Raw genomic sequence first — 16,854 nt, forward strand, 5'->3', positions numbered from 1 at the left:
ATCTATAAATCCACCTGTTGCTTCATCTCTCAACAAAACCTTGACTTCTAAAACCTTCTCATCTCTCTCTCTCTCAAACATTAATGGGAAGCCTTACATCAGAGAAAACTGTGATTGGATGGGCAGCAAGGGATGCCAGTGGAGTTTTGTCTCCTTACACTTACACCTTGAGGTACAATTTTTAACAATTTTAACTATATATTTTTATTTTTATATATGTTGATAATTTTAAAATTGTTTATCACTGAGTTTTGCTTCTTTTTGTGTCATTTTCATTGTGTTACATGTTTATGCGCAGTTAATTAATTAGCTGTATTTGATTCATTGATTTTTTTTCCACCAATATCATGAAAAAAAAACTATTTTCATTTGCTTTAATATTTAATACACATTGCAACTATCCATAACACATCTTTCAGTTTCACTGGTATGCATGCTCAGTGTGTGAGCAAACCAACTCATTTCAATAATTTTATTTTCACTTAACAGACTATTTTATTTTCAGAAATATAAAATTAAATCATTTTTCATCTCATGGAAAATGATAAAATCATTGATTCGGTCTCTATATATTGAAATTAAACGAACTAAATTTATGGTCTGATTCATGTAATTTTTCAAACTGTGTGGTTGTTAATGTAGAAATTGTGTATCGAAAAAAAAAATCCCTTTTTTGATAACTTATTTTTTACATATGTAAATTTTTTGTTTTTTGTTCACTTAATATGTCAACAAAAAAAAAAAAAAACCAATAAGTTGCTGTTTAGTGTGATTCTTTTGAGATAGCGTTACAACGGATTAATTTGGCGTTGTTGGAAAGTGCAGGAAAACAGAGGCAGAGGATGTGGTGATAAAGGTGTCTAATTAACCTCCTCGTCTCTCTCTCTCTCTACTCTGTTTGAATTCATGATCTACACCAAATGTATGGTTTTGATTTGTTATTTTTAATTTGGATTCTCAATTATTTAGGCCAAAAAATTCAACAAAATAGTATTTTCCGGTCTCATTTCCTTTGTATTCTATTAGGTTCTCTGTGAAAATCCCTACAGGGCTTGCCCCAGAGCAGGCTGCTCCTTTGCTGATCTGTGCTGGAGTGACAGTCTACAGCCCATTGAAACACTTTGGGCTCATGAAACCGGGCCTGAAAGGAGCAATTTTGGGCCTTGGAGGTGTCGGTCATATGGGGGTCAAGGTTGCAAAGGCAACGGGCCACCATGTGACGGTAATCAGCTCTTCTGACAAGAAAAAAGCAGAGGCGATGGATCACCTAGGTGCAGATGCATACCTTGTAAGCTCTGATGCAACTCAAATGGCAACCGCAGCAGATAGCCTTGATTATATCATAGATATGGTACCAGTAAACCACCCGCTCGAACCATACATCTCATTGCTCAAATTGGATGGCAAGTTCATTCTCACGGGAGTTATCAATGAACCCTTGCAGTTTGTTTCTCCGATGGTGATGCTCGGTGAGTTTACGCTGTGTAGATTTCATCTTGTTGGTACTGCATAGCAAATATTGGTTCATATTATGTATCAATATCTCTATTTACAAAGTCCAAACAACCAATCTAAACCATTCAAAAACAAAATGAAATTAAATTATTTGAACTTCGAAAACAAAATTATTGATGCGCAGTACAAACCAAACTGCACTATGCATAGTACCATAGCCTCACTCAACATTGGAATTACTTCTTCATTGGTAGATTAATTTTGCTTTGATTGTTAACAAAAATGCTGTTAATTAATTCACCATTGCCTGAATGTTTGTAGGGAGGAAGGCCATCACGGGGAGTTTCATCGGAAGGATGACTGAGACACAGGAAGTACTGGAATTTTGCGTCGAAAAGGGCCTGACAGATATCAGATATCGCTTTGTTGTTGATGTGGCAGGGAGCAAACTTGAGTTGTAAAGAGTTGTTTGTTTTACTGTGCCTTGTCTTAATTTCTGAATGCAATGTACCTTTGATACCCATTCTCCTTGTTGGCTTGTTGGGTGTGTAGAGTTTGTTTTGGATGCTGTTATAAAATTTATACCCCTTGCCCCTTGGTGCCTAAAATGAGTTTGATTTGTTTTTGAATGAACGAAACTAAAAAATATATATATAACATTATTTCTATAATTTCATTCTGAACTAAATAAAAAAAAAATAAAGATATTTGAAAGCTTGTCATATAACATTAAGCTGACAAAAATATCTTTATTTTTGTTGGCAACTCTTTTCCGAACCTTTTAGAAAGAGAGGCCTCATTTAAACTTTTTACAGTGGGCTGGGCTGGGCTGGGCTGATAGGTCGATACAGTTTTGATTAGAGTTCAAAGATGCCTCGCTGTCGAGCAATGGTTCCCTTGGAAATGGGAAGGGAGATGCTATGCTGGGGAACCTGGCTTATCTTATAAGCCAAAGCCCGGGTCAAAATAAAAATTATTTACCGGAAGTGCTTTTATTCGGTTGGAAGTATTCTACCTCTCTGGCTCTGCAGTACCGCACATAATGCTCACGTTATGTGCATTCCCTGTACCTCACTGGTATATGAAATAAGTGGGGAATGGACCCTAATAAACATTTGGAAATATCACTCCAAGTACTTGTAAAGTGCCTAAATTACTTGCTAGCATTACCATCATCTTATATAAAAATTACATAAAATTGACAACATGCTAGAGAATAGTTAATTCACAAGGATATTTTACATAATTCATCATTGAATTTGATGTTATTATACTAAGTGAGCATTTTTGTTTCAGGAGTCATTTTACTATGGATTATCAGAGAAAAAAAGGTGTCGCAGGTTCAAGGATATAATTTTGACCATCCAGGTATTTCACATTTATTATATGTTATGTCTCCTTTTGTTCTAGTTTTTTTATAAAAATAATGTTCTGTCACTTCTCTTTAGATGCTTTTGATACTGAAAGGCTACTGTAACGCTTTTGAATTCGGGTATATTTTAAATTTAGAATCCAATTTGAATAAAAATAAAAATAAGAATAATATATATAGTTCAGAAAATAAATAGCAAAACGTTTTATTAATTTACATGAAAGTTATATCTAAATTCTGCATATAAATTTTAATTATGCATTTCTTAGCCCAATTAGTAAGCCCAAATTAGAAATATGCAATCCTAAGTTTAGCCCACATCCAATAATATAACCAACCAAAGTCTCTCCTCTCTTCTCATTCCCAATTGTTTCATTTTCAATTATTCCTGTAAGTCTTTCTCTTTCTCTTTCTCTCTTCTTGGCCGCCCCCCCCATCTCTTTTTGGATGCCGCCGGCCCTCCCTCTCTCTTGTTCTCCCTTGTGCCGCCGCCCCCCCTTCTCTCCCTTGGCTGCTGACCCGCTGACCCGAGCCCCACCCTTGGCCGCTGACCCGAGCAACCCCAAGGCCGCCAGCCCCCTAGGCCGACAGCCCCCTGGCCGAACCCCTCCCTCTCTCTCTTCTTCCCCTTGCCGCTGCCGCCGGCCACTACCCTAGCCGGACCCCTGCTGACCGAACCACAGCCCTAGACCCGAACCCAAACCCTAGACCCGAACCCATTAACCCTAGACCCGAACCCATTAACTCTAGACCCGAAACCCATTAACCCTAGAGTGTGATCCTATGAACCAAAACCTAAACCCAATAACCCAATATCCGAACCGAACCCCTTCCCTCTTTAAAGTCAATCAAATTAGTACGAGGGTCAAGGTTAATACCAATTTAATAATACCAAATTGAATTGTGGGGGAAACTGAATTGAGGGTTTTAATTATGTATAAATTCTTTGGATTTAAAAAGAAATAAGAAGTTAATTAAGCGTTTAAAACTTAGGAGCAAACCACGTGAATTTAGGAGACGCTGAGAATACGCGAGATCCTGACAACCGCTCAAACGAAGGCACTGAAAATACAGGTGCGGGTTCCTGGTCTTTTTACAAATAATACAAAAAAATGCATGGATTGAGGTAAGTAGTCCTTTTTCTTAATCTGGTGGATAAACTGCATGTTGTGAATGTCGAACAATCGTTTGAATTTGTGTAGAATTGCATGATAGGAACTCTTGATGCATGAAATTGAATTGATAGGAATTGAATTGTGAATTTGAGAATGGGGAACTTGAATGAATCGTTTTAAATTGGGGCCGTCCGTGTGAGGCGGCTCTGCATGTGTTTTTGAAAAGCGGGCTGTCCATGTGTGGCAGCCCAGTGTGTGAACAGGACAGAACAGAATAGAACAGAACAGAACAGAACGGGTCGCCAAATTCGCGGCGGTTCGCCGGATGGGTCCCCGAAATGGCCCATCTAGAGTGTGATAATCGGGTCGTCCTTGCGTGGCGATTCGCCGGGTTTTCATGTACGGGCATGGATTCCCAGAGTGTGGAATTTTAAAACCTTTTGAAATGAGTTAAAAAGGGGCGGGAATAAAAACTGGTTATTTTAAAGTGATTTGCATATCCGAATTGATAGGGACATGGGGAAAAATTCAAAAACCTTCGTTTTATGTTATTTGGGGAATTAAATGCATTGATTTGTAAAAGCACCGGGCTGGAACTAAATCCCGCACTGAGAGTTAGTTCGATCTCTCACCGTACCACCTGTTATGTGGGTTCCAGGAAACGAAGAAGAAAGCATGGAGGAAGGCCGCGGGTGAGGAAATTAGCGGAAGTTGTTAAGATAGCCACTCTCTGTTTATTTTATATTTGTATGAACAATATATTGTGTGGACATGGCAGTGACTGTTTGACTAGCCATGTCTGACATATTGTCCCTTTTCTGTTTGTTTGTGAACTCCATTTATTTTTAAATAAAGTGGCTTGTTGAATGTTTTTATTGATGATGTATGTGATGTGCTTAACGCCTAGCGCATAAATGCGCGGCGGGTTGTCCGGGGGTGTGACAGCTACTTTCTTGCTTGAAGAGTTTGAAGTGTGGAAATGAAGCGGATATACCAAATTATGACTTCAAACATATGAGAAAGTATTTCCTGAAAGAAAGGTACTCAACAAATTGTAAACATTTGGTTGTAGTTTTCAGAATTGTAAAATTTAATCTTCTGAAACAAACAAACAAATTTCAGGTGAGCCCTCCAGATGTTATTATTTTGGAGAGAATTTTAGTATTTCATGATCCACGACTTCGAGACCTCATGAACATGAAAATATTTGTTGATACAGGTACAGATTAAATAATTACTGCACATGCACAGGTAATGGTTGTAACCTGATATATGGCTGGTTATGGCTACTTAATTTTTCTCTTTGTTTACATCAAATATGATACAATGTTGCAATTTGTTTTGTAGATGCTGATGTCAGACTTGCACAGAGAATTCACCGGGATACTGTTGAAAAGGGTAGAGCTGTCACTGTTGTTCTTGAACAGGTCAATTGAGCAGTAAATCAGTTATATTGAATTTAAGTTTTTGATAAAGGAATAACTGCATATGTAATTTTTTTGTTGATGTACACCAAATTTGTTTGCTTTTAATCTGAATTGCATAAAGGATGATTACTTGGGCTGAATATAGGGTTAATTGGGGGTGCCAAATTGCAAATTTGTGGAAAGCATTACATTGCTGTACTTTTTGATAATTGGGTACCTATCAAAATTATTTTCAATGGTTGATGATACAAATTTTATTTATTTAATGCATGGGTGCATGTGTATATATGCACCATGATTTTATCAGAACATACTGGAATATAAACCTAAATGTATGAGAAGCTTGGGTTATTTTTCCACCACCTTAATTATCCTTGGTTTTTCACACCACAATTAGCTAATTTAATTATATTGTTATCTAAAAAGTGTCAAATGATTTGGTAATGACAGAAACACTAGTTTCATTTGTAATACTTACCAATAATTTTATTTTCTATAATCCTTCAGTACTACAAATTTGTGAAGCCATCATTTGAGGACTTCATAGCACCTACAAAGAAATATGCTGATATAATAATACCATGGGGAAGAAATAATAATGTGGCGATTGACCTAATTGTGCAACACATCCATACCAAACTCAGCCAACACGACATTTGCAAATTTTACTCCAATCTCTACGTCATTCATTCAACTTTTCAGGTACATATTTCCAACACTGGCAAAAGAAAATTGTTTTGGTACTGTATTGCTCCTGTTATAGGTTTCATCCTTTGTTTTTACATGACTATGAGATCTCTGTATGAAGATTTGAGTGGGCAGTACCATATCATATCCATGCTGGTACTGCAAGAAATTAAGGTCACATGAAGGCTTTAACATCAATTTCTTATCTTATTTATTTATTTGTTTGTTTACATTGTTTGAAGACACGTGGCATGCTTACAATAATACGCGATGCTAACACCTCTAAGCATGATTTCATATTTTATGCTGACCGGCTGATACGTCTGGTATGTACTGATTTATATAAATTTCTGAACTTATATAGAATTCTATAAAATTATCAACTTAAAAATTCTTTTTATCTTAATAAGTGGTAGAGAATGGTCTCGGCCATCTTCCATTTAAAGAAAAGCATGTGAAAACTCCAACTTACACAAACAACAAACAACAAACAATTTTAAACAAACAACAAACAACAATTATTTATATGCCATCTTTGGAGTTAATGAATCTCAACCGTTCAATTTTAAACGGAGTTAATCCGGCGCTTGTCTATAACATAGAGGGTCCTTTAATATTAGTGCATATCAAGTCCGCACGAATCTCAAAACAGATCGGACGGTTGAGATTCATTAACTCAAAATATTCCCTTTTGAGTTAATGCAGAGGATACGAATTCATACAATATGATGTATATAACTATTTGTTTATCTTTTAAATAAATACGTATATACCAAGAGGATTGATTAGGTTCCGTATTCCAAACAGGATGTGAAGAATTAGGATGCCATCATTTCTATTATTTTTTTTTTACTTTTTAGAAAGACATTCGTGTCATTTGCAATAGCAACAAAGAGATTAATATTAATGTAGCTAATATATTTCTATAAATTAATTCAACGAAACAGACATTTTAGCCATCATCAACGTCAAATCGGACAAAACTTGTGTACGTACAATCCATGATTTGACCTTTATTTTTTATTATTTTATTATAAAAACTTGCATGGCATGATATTGTGTCGCCTGAAAATTTATTCAGTTGTCAATGGACAACGTTGCTAAAAAGATTATTTCATAACAATATGGCATATTGTAGATTATTTTTTAATAACAATATGGAGATTGAACTTTTCAAATGCTATATACTATATACGTGTTGAAAATTAATAATTAAAATATGGCATACTTTTCTCAAGACCTATATACTATATACGTGTTGAAAATTAATAATTAAAATAAATGGCATTCTGCCATTTTTTTGCTTTATTTTTTAATAACAATATGGAGATTGAACTTTTCAAATGCTAATATATATATAAAAAAATTATTTCAATTACAAATTTGTAACTTTTCACTGCAAAAATTATTGTCTTTTATTACTGAACCAAAACATGATTTTTCATATTTCTGATGACTCCAAATGAGTATTATGTACTTACTTTCAGTATAAATTAATATGTTTTTTATGTTATAATACTACTTTCGTTCGGTTCATAAGTGCATGATCCTACCGAGTAGTATAATTGAGTATCGATTCACACTAGGGCATAAAGATTTTATACTTATTGGTATGTGGAAGATATTGACATATTGTAGATATAACTATGTATGCAAAGATATAGTATAAACAATTCAAAGTATAAAAGAAATCTCAAATCAACATAAACAAAATATAAATTATACTAAAACATAATAAATAATTCGATACAACCTTAACCCTAGAGATGAGAAAATTAGATTCTCATAGCCATGGCAAAATAAATTGAATAAAATGAGAAAGACATAACCCACAACCCTTGAAGATTAAATAGCCTTATCTCTCTAAGCAACTCTCTAATCTAGCCTAACTTCTGGACTTAACAAAATTAAACACACACACTAAATCCTATTACAAGAGGGGTATTTATAGTATTCCTAAAGAGGTTGAGTAGTGGAGATCATGGGGGCAAGGGACCCGCCCATGATGTGTAGATCCAGTCAAAAATAGCTCGACAAACTTGGAGGTGAAGTATGTGCATCCTTCTAGAATTCACGTCAATGGCTGAGATTTAATTCAATCAAGATAGTCCACGGATTAGATCTGTGGGTCCATGCGGCCACTGTTTGAGTCTCCATACGGCCTCGGGTTAGGCTGTACGGCTCCTAACTTAGCAGATTTTCTATGTTTTTCACCATTTTGTATGTTGTGTATTTCGTGTGAGGTGTTGCATGCTCCATGTGATGCTCTATTTTGACGTTATCTTCATAAATCGTCTAAATATGACATTTTACAAAACCTACCAAAATAGTCTAAAACCATGTTTGCGGTAAATAATTCAAAAAAAAAAAAGCTACTTTGCTTTTCGCTTTTTTCACTATTTTATGTACTAAAAAATAGTAATTTTTGCTATATGATTTGACGTCATCCGTTTCCATTTGTTTACCTATAATTTATTCAGGTGAATCAATTTTCAAATCACGGATATATATAGTACGGAGCTAGTTATTATTCATATACCTAAACAACAAATTTAGACATTTCATTCTTAATAATACCACTCAATATATTCATGCTTGTTCATTCGTTAGATTTTAATTTATAAAATCAAAATTTCTTACACGTTGGACTAAAATTAAGATAATTCAAAATTTTATTTCTTTAATACGATCGAACCAAGGCATATTGACGACTGTAATTATTTTTTATGGAAATAAATCTCCTGTGATTCTTTGAAATCACGGGACCCTACAATTTCAAATCTATCTATTAATTTCTCTTCATACACGGATCTAAAAACAGATAGTTTTAATGCACGAATCTCAAACACAGAAATAATTGATTTAAAATTGCAGTCATGTGATTCTTTGAAATCACAGCAGATTTATTTCAATTTTTAATAGTTATATAATGCCATAATTACATCCGCGTACCAAGACCAGCTTCTTTTTGGAATCCGCATCACCCAGGTACCGATGAATCTGGACCATTCATTTCACTTGACATGCACGAATCTCAAATCAGACCCCATAGCATTAACAGTTACCGGATTGAGTTTAGTATGGATGGAATTAATCTGGACCGTCCATTTATATTAATTGCACCTCAGATAGCTGGAGGGATACAGACTCCTTTTTCACAGTTCTTGTTTTAATAATGCCAAGTGCCAAGTATTAATCTCCATCCTCCAAACATATGTTTTTTTTTTTTTTTTTTTTCATGTCAGATAGAGGTATTTCCTGTCATGTCAATCAATTTGGATTCCCTTGTTTTTTATTTTTTAAGATATATTGTTTTAATGAGCAGGTAAAATTATTCGTCCATGGATAAAAGGAAAGATAAATTAATTGTTTGTTTGTTATCAAATTTTATAGTTATGATATATTGATTACAAACTTAGTGAAGTAATGATTTTTTAACAATGATATGTTGATTTTTTGCAAATGAATATTTAATTTTTAGTTGGTTAAATTAAAGTAGTAATAATTTTTTATTATAATTTATTCTTAATCTTACATGATATGTCAAAACATGACTTACTAAACCGTGTTGTGTTCATCTTTGGTATTATGTAGCATGGCATGTCTAAATTTTTTAACGTATTGGCATTGCACGACACGCGTTTCGGACACTTTGATACACGTTTGATGTGTTTCGGATGTGTCGTGCCATGTTTACAATATGTATAAACATGACACACGGAGTGCCGTGTTCCGGATATCATTACTAAAAACTAAATATTTAATTTAATTATTATCATTATTAATAATTTAATTTAATCAACTAAAAACTAAATAATCATTTACTAAAAATCATGATATCATTATAAAAAAAAATTCACTTGATTCACTAAGTTTATAATCAACATATCATTCACTTGATTCACGCGTTTCCACTGATCTCATTTTTAATTATTTGATTTTATGATTTCCTATCAATAAAAAAATCGGATTTAAGATTGTATAAGTCGTTGTACATTTAGTTAAATTAATTCATTTTTATATGTTTGGATTCATAAAATATTATGGTTAATAGAGAATGTACAAACGAAAAAGTTTTACAGAAATATTTAACATATACTTACGAATTATTTTAAACGTTAAATTCTCTATAATAATTATCAAGCATGTTTAAAAAGACGAGATTTATTGGTCCAAAACCTCAATCCTTCCCAAAACACACACTGCAATTTATCAGAAATGATTCATACACAAAATTAAATTTTGCAGATACGGAGGTACCTCATTGAAAATTTACATCACCTCGGGAACCATAAACTGTCCTTATCCTCTAAGGTTACAGAATATTGGTGTTTATGTCGGACCGTCCGATCAGAATCTGGGCCTATCCGGAGTTCCGGACCGAGGTAGAATGCACTTGGATCTTTAATATTCGTGCTAAAGTATATTGGACGGTCTATATCTAACCTCAAAATTTCTTTTACCTCAGTATCTGCTGAAAGATGTTTCCTTTTTTAATACCTCTCATGTCTTCACAGTTCCCCGTCGTCTCGTCTTCTCTCTCTATTAATTAACAGTACATAACGAGAGAGATGGTTCCGATGGAAGACGCTATGGCCTATGGCTGCTCTCATGGAGGAGCTCGTTCAACCTCTCCTCCCCGTAAAAATGGATCATAAACATAAACCTTCGATTTCTCAGCAAGAAGCTATAGCCAAACAGGTACGTACGATGGAGTCGAGCTTGTTGTTTCATAAACCGAACTTTCTTGCTTGCTTGTTTGTTTCATAAAGCGAACCTTTTTGTCTTTTCCTCAAAATTCAATCAAATAAGTTAAGATTCCTATTTTTTCTTTTCTTTTGCTCGTCTATCATAGAAAACTTGTGTAGTTGTTTTGTCAAGTGAAGAGTTGGTACCAGATTTTGGAAAAAAATCTTTTATAGACGGAATAATATCAAAAGAAAGTTGCAAAGAGTGCAGGGCTGTGAGGTTTTACAAGGAAAAACCATGTTTATAAGAAATTTCTCTTTGATATTCTTCAGAGGAATTGAAGCTTTAAACTGAAGAAAAATCATGTTTTGTTTGGTGTAAAGATATTCACCTCAAAGCAGGAAAAGATAAAATAAGGAAAAAAAAAACTTATGAATCTTTCTGATTAAAGCTTTATTTTTGGGCATTTCTGGAAGAAGTTAGGTGCTGCTTGGTATGAGCAAAATTGGTTAGCATTGATCGTCATAATTAGAAATCTCACTGTAAACTATGCAAAGATACCACATTGGCTTTAATTCAGCTGTCTTTTTTTTTTTTTTTTTTTTTCCAATTTTACACCAACTGTCAACGAAATGTGTTTTAGCTAATGCCTGGTCACAATAGTCCACAAAACCATGCCTGGAATTCTGATCACATGTGGCCACAACTGTGTGTGACTTCCATTTGGCCACAGAGATCTGGAAAGTTGATTGGGAGGTGATCAGAATTCCAGATGTAGTATTGTAAATATATATCATGTTCGTTTGAAAAAGAGGGAAAGACAAGCAAAGAGTATTGTTTTTGAGGAGATGTATATATAACATTCTAGCAATTGCAATTCATATTTTTTTTCTTGAATTGCAGATGCATGTGGTTGTACTTCTCTACAATTACTACCACCGGAAACAGTGCCCGCAATTAGACTTCCTCTCTTTAGAAACCTTATGCAAGGTGGCTGTTATTAGAAACGAACCCCTCCTGGCTTATCTGGACAACTGTCTCGCCTATACAAAATCTCTCTCTGGTGGAGAAATCCATCATGCGTGCATGCAACATATCAAAGGCATTGTGGGACCTTAATACAAGAATGACGGAAACGTGGCCAGTTGAGAAAGTGGCGGTGTTTTTGTTTGATGAGAAGAGAGAGAAATGCTTTCTCGAGAGGGACACCTTTGTCATGGGGGTGTTTTCACTTGTGGAGATAGAGGTAGAGGGACACTAGGCTGAGGATTTACTTGAAAACTTCACACTTTTGAATATAAAGAGTCGGACTGGTACGCAAAGTTTTGTGTTATTCTAAGATCTATGTACTGGCTGGTAGATATATAGAAAGTTTTAGAAGCACTTTGTTTTGGTTGTTTAAAATAGGTCTCAACTTGGCGAATTTACGTACTTGGTACAGTCGTGAGACGTGTTCCCTCAGCAAAGAAAAGTCAAGGGCAATGGTCTTTTTGATGGAATGCTTAAAGCCACCAGCTGGCAATGAGTTTGTAGAGATCCCCATAAAAGATGTACTCAGCAAGGAGTGATCAAAATCTGCTCCTTTTATTAATTTTTTAATTTCTACTTGCTTGTAGTTGGTTTATAGTAAATTGTGTACTTGTTCCTCTTTTTTGTTTTCAACACAATTTAAATAACATGCCTGGTGCAGTTTGAAGGGTCCAGTTATTACAAGCGGCTCAATACATGAACAAATGACAATTGCTCGATTCTTTCTCTTGTTGCCTTACGCTGACATCATTTCTGACTGGCTGAGGTATGCGTTCTTACCAGTATTGACCGAGATTTTGACTAAAATTAGAGTACATTTAATTGCACTTCAAGGTGTGCTAGGAGAATTACATTTTATCTGATGCTCGATTAAGACTAATTTGGGTTAAATGTGAAGTAGATGATAATTGGTACGTTCTTGTTTCTGTGTAATTGGGACTTGTAATAAATGAATTATCTATGTATGATAACTTGGTACCAATTATATTGGTTTTATTTTCGAATATCTAACAGCTGAGGATAAATAAATTTTTTGTTTATCTTTTTTTTTCTCAGTAAACTGACATCAGACACAGAAAAGGAGCTTGAAAATAGAGAGGGAAAACCAACAAAGTCAAACAAAGTTCAAGCAAAAAAGGAACTATCTAATGGATATCGGAGGGAGAAGTGCAAAAATGGAAATGACAATCCTGACAACAAAAGAGAGCACAACCCCTCCATTACTGTGCCCTGTGATATCTTTGTGCGGCCCTCGAACAATTGCTCTCTAAAGAATGTCACATCTATTCGTGAGCTTTCTAGCAATGGTACTCTGAAACCGGTAAATTTAGAAGCAGGAATTGATAATAGCAGTAGAGAGAATGGTATTGCTAAAGAAATTACGAAAGATGTCAAACAAGAGAATGCTAACACAAGCAAGGTATGTTTAAGTTAGGATTAAATTGATTCTGGTATGCCGATACTGGTACATGTGAAACATGACTGGTATCTATATTTACCAGTTAAGGTAAGGGTCCGGATCCCCCTAAAGTAACCCAAATTTTTACCAGTTAAGGTAAGGAAATAAATAAGATAAAAATTAGTTAACATATAAGAATAGTGAGAACGATTATATGACATTTTCGTACCAGTAGCGCTGTTGGTAACCACCTTATATTAATTGTTTTTCTATGTTCTCTCGGAAACATTTAGCTTCCCACCAAAAATATTGGCCATAAAGTCAACAGTACCATTCCATATAAGTCTTGTGCTAACACTGTTGATAATAACGGAACAGGATGAATCCATATTTTTTCAAAAATTAATGCCAGCATTTCTGTTAGTTATTATGATATTCTTTTATTACATTATTTCATTTCAGTTTATCTTATATAATCAAAGAAATTTTAACTGGTACCAAATTGAGAGACAGAGATAAGTGCACATACACACCTTTATTAATTACACAATCAAACGATTTGTCGGAGAAAAAGCTCATATCTCTAACATCCATTTGCATATCTGTATAGCTAACACCAAAACCAAAGTCAATTTACTGTCTAGAGATGACAATTAATAAAATGAAATGTATAAATGATCCAACTGCAATGTAACAGAGGTTCCTCACCATCTCAGTTGAATTGCTTTAACATGCATATGTAAGTGCAAGCATGAAGTAAGCTGAAGTTCAACATGATTTAACCTCAATTAAACTCTCAATGTGTCAAAGTACCTCAATCAAACCTTCCACTTGGGAACAAATTTTCTGTTCAGCATAGTAAATTAGTAATGCCTCAAAAAGCATGACTTGCATATTTGACAACTGGTATGGCACCCCACTGACAAGTTATGGTACACCTTGCTAATAAAATTAGGGGTTAAATTTAGTCAACTGCTATGGTACCCCACTGACAAGGTAAAAAGTCTAAAATAAATTATGATGGTTGTCTCAGTGAAAAATTAAGAGCATTACATTTAAGCTGTCGAACAACAACATATTTGCTATTCTTCAAAATCATTTCCCTTTGATCCGATTTTTTATTATTATTTCATTTACTTGATAACTGTTGAACTGTAGCCGACCTGATGCAAAGGTAGTACATAAAAGGGCTTTATATTTTTTCTTGTGAGTACCTTTTTTGACATGATATTATTCTGCTGGCCATTTGTTTTAGATCATGTCTTGACGTAAAATTATACCCTGATGCTTGCTTTGGACCTGATCATGCAAATAACATACTGAAACTGTCACATAAGTTGGGATGACATGCTTTAGTTTATATTTATGATGTTTTTGAGCACGTATCCCTTTTGTAATGCCTTTTTGTTTCTTTTTCTTCCTTTTCAGGAACTAATGACAGTAAACTCAAAGCCATGCACTCCAACAAAAAGGGCAATCAATGAAACCTATGTTAAGCAAGGTACATATAATATTCTTCTACCATTGTTTGCAAGAAAAAAGACAATAATCGAATGCTATAAAACAATTGTCTTATTGCAGAGATAGTTCCATTTGTGATGAAAGATATTCCATCGTGCGTATCATCTGATGAAAATGAGGGATGATTTGGTTAGTCGATTTATTTTACCCATTTTTATATATTCTTCATTATAATTTGTGTTATTTTTCATTTGGTTCCAATATTGAAGTATAATTTTGGCTTTATATTGCAGTGTGAAAACAATCGGAAGCTTGAAGATAAGATTGCTCAGTGTGAGATGGACATAGAGACCGTTAGATGTGGTACTTCTATAATTATAACTTTTCCCCTTTGTATTTATACACAATTTTCTCACTCATGTGTTGAAATTGACAAGCATATTACAGTCATATTAAGAATTACCGTGTCAGATATAATTTACCATATCAGTCAAGTCTGGTGCATGACGAAGGCCTCCTTTTGTTTTCTTCTTCCACTTTTCTTTCTTTTCCAAATTAAGATTTTTGAGATTGTCATTCTAGAAAACTTACTTTGCAGACCTCATTTCTACATAATGGCTCAGTTTTGTTATTTATTTACTTTTTTTCTTAATATTTGTAGAAGAACAGATGACACCAGATGTGGAGAAAATAGTAGAAAGGTGGGAAAAATCAATTCTGAGTGAAGGCCAGCTTAATGCCTCTGATGAATGTCTAAATCCAAACAAAAAGAAGAAGTGCAGGAGTTCATGCCAGGTATTTCATTTGGTGAAGCTACTGGTATTTTTGAAAATTGTAATTATCATATATATACTTGTAAATCATATGAAATATGCTAAAACTAATACATGTAGCCTTATCTTTTCCATTTGTGTCCAAGAGAAGCCAAAACACCTCTTTTTACTGCAGCTCATTCTGTATAAATATGGGAGAAACAAAGGAACAATTCCTTTAAAAGAAATTACTTTGAGTGGTTGACATTTATCTATTCGAACTTTTAAAGAAAACTTCTCGTGACATAGCAAGCTCAAATACTTTCTCTTGCTGTTGCTTTCGTCTTAGTTTACTATTTTACATAATTCCATGATTTTTCTTGTGTATTCCTATGGCAAAGAGATTGACTTTTCATTTATATCAAATTATGCCAGCTACTGGACGACTTCGGTAAGGATAATGAGCTGGCATTACCAAGATACCACGTGCATCTAATATCCAATGGTATGATCAAAACAGACCTAATTTATTACTTGAAAAAATAGTTCATTTTTTTACCTACATATCCTTTCTGGTATGGATTTTTTGTGGGTAAGCATCTTTTGTATTGGTCTTAAATGGGCCTGATATCAAAGGCCTATACAGTAATTTTGAGTTACTTTAAACTTTGAAATTTTTTTACTGTAGGATTATACATGGCAAGTGCAACACTTAAAAGCAAGGTTATTAATTGCATGGCCGAGAGCGACTTGAGGAAGAATCCTCATGAGGCGAGGGAACATGCAGCATTGCTTTTGATGAAGAAATTGCATGAAATGGAGAAAGATTAGGGTTTGTTCCTTGATGCCAATGTTTAGGATTTCTCAGTTTGATGTATTTTACTGGTACCATGTCATGTCTCCAGATCATCTATTGTCACAACAATTGTCCAATTTAGCAATTATTTATTTTTAATTTTGTTTTTGTGGAATCCTTCGTAGAGGCTGCGAAGTTGTGCGGGGTGTCAAACTCTTGACAGTATAGCTTAGGTTGAAATTATAACTTTATGACATAAGTCAGACTATATACATTGACAATATCAAAGGATAAAAATTAATCATAATAAATTATTGAGTTTTCCTACTCTTTAATCTTGCACAAAATAATACAAATATATAATTTTATATGGCTGTATTAGTTTAATATAGAATAAGACTGGTTTCTATAAAAAAAAACAAGCTTAATGAGTTCATGTGAATGGAATATTCTATTTGTTCGTGCAAGTCTTTTTGCAAATAATTTAGCTTCACAATATTGTATTATTTTGTAGTAAGTCAGATTTAGTCTACTTTTGGGATGTCTATTCAAGAAAAATGAGGTGAAAACATCGATATTTTTTTTTCTTTTTAAGGTGAACGGATTAGTTGTCCATTAACGATTGTATCAAAAAAAAATGAAAAGTTTTTATACCATCTCCCCCTTATAGAA

At 34.1% G+C, this 16,854-nt stretch overlaps 1 protein-coding gene and 1 pseudogene across 3 annotated transcripts; both read left to right on the forward strand.

Annotated features, from left to right (window-relative positions):
• The first annotated feature begins 906 nt into the window (after positions 1 to 906).
• On the forward strand, positions 907 to 1,916 carry LOC144564413 (putative cinnamyl alcohol dehydrogenase pseudogene; annotated as a pseudogene). Its single transcript, XR_013514624.1, has 3 exons — positions 907 to 927; positions 992 to 1,469; positions 1,777 to 1,916. The product of XR_013514624.1 is annotated as a putative cinnamyl alcohol dehydrogenase pseudogene (transcript).
• Positions 1,917 to 10,577: 8,661 nt separating this feature from the next.
• LOC144563825 (uncharacterized) lies at positions 10,578 to 16,475 on the forward strand. 2 transcript variants are annotated; one of them, XM_078313296.1, is made up of 9 exons: positions 10,578 to 10,757; positions 11,649 to 12,058; positions 12,153 to 12,295; positions 12,436 to 12,540; positions 12,831 to 13,194; positions 14,602 to 14,674; positions 14,755 to 14,823; positions 14,928 to 14,997; positions 15,296 to 15,366. In XM_078313296.1, exons 4-7 carry the CDS (start codon positions 12,479 to 12,481, stop codon positions 14,817 to 14,819), a joined length of 564 nt encoding a protein of 187 aa, XP_078169422.1. In that variant the 5' UTR covers positions 10,578 to 10,757; positions 11,649 to 12,058; positions 12,153 to 12,295; positions 12,436 to 12,478; the 3' UTR covers positions 14,820 to 14,823; positions 14,928 to 14,997; positions 15,296 to 15,366. The 2 variants fall into 2 exon arrangements, with proteins under 2 accessions (XP_078169422.1, XP_078169423.1); XM_078313297.1 differs by lacking the exons at positions 10,578 to 10,757; positions 11,649 to 12,058; positions 12,153 to 12,295; ... (2 more) ...; positions 14,602 to 14,674; positions 14,755 to 14,823 and adding exons at positions 15,822 to 15,891; positions 16,075 to 16,475 and having other exon boundaries at positions 14,933 to 14,997; positions 15,296 to 15,429.
• The last annotated feature ends 379 nt before the right edge of the window (positions 16,476 to 16,854 follow it).

The sequence above is a fragment of the Carex rostrata genome, chromosome 13 (genome assembly GCF_964058835.1).
Source record: "Carex rostrata chromosome 13, lpCarRost1.2, whole genome shotgun sequence".
NCBI lineage: Eukaryota > Viridiplantae > Streptophyta > Magnoliopsida > Poales > Cyperaceae > Carex > Carex rostrata.

Bases quoted from the DNA above. Each gene is read 5' to 3' on its own strand.
- LOC144563825 (XM_078313296.1), top strand. From the start codon at position 12,479: ATGACAATTGCTCGATTCTTTCTCTTGTTGCCTTACGCTGACATCATT. The intron at 12,541-12,830 runs GTATGCGTTCTT...TTTTTTTCTCAG, and splicing joins ATCATTTCTGACTGGCTGAG to TAAACTGACATCAGACACAG. The intron at 14,675-14,754 runs GTACATATAATA...GTCTTATTGCAG, and splicing joins TGAAACCTATGTTAAGCAAG to AGATAGTTCCATTTGTGATG.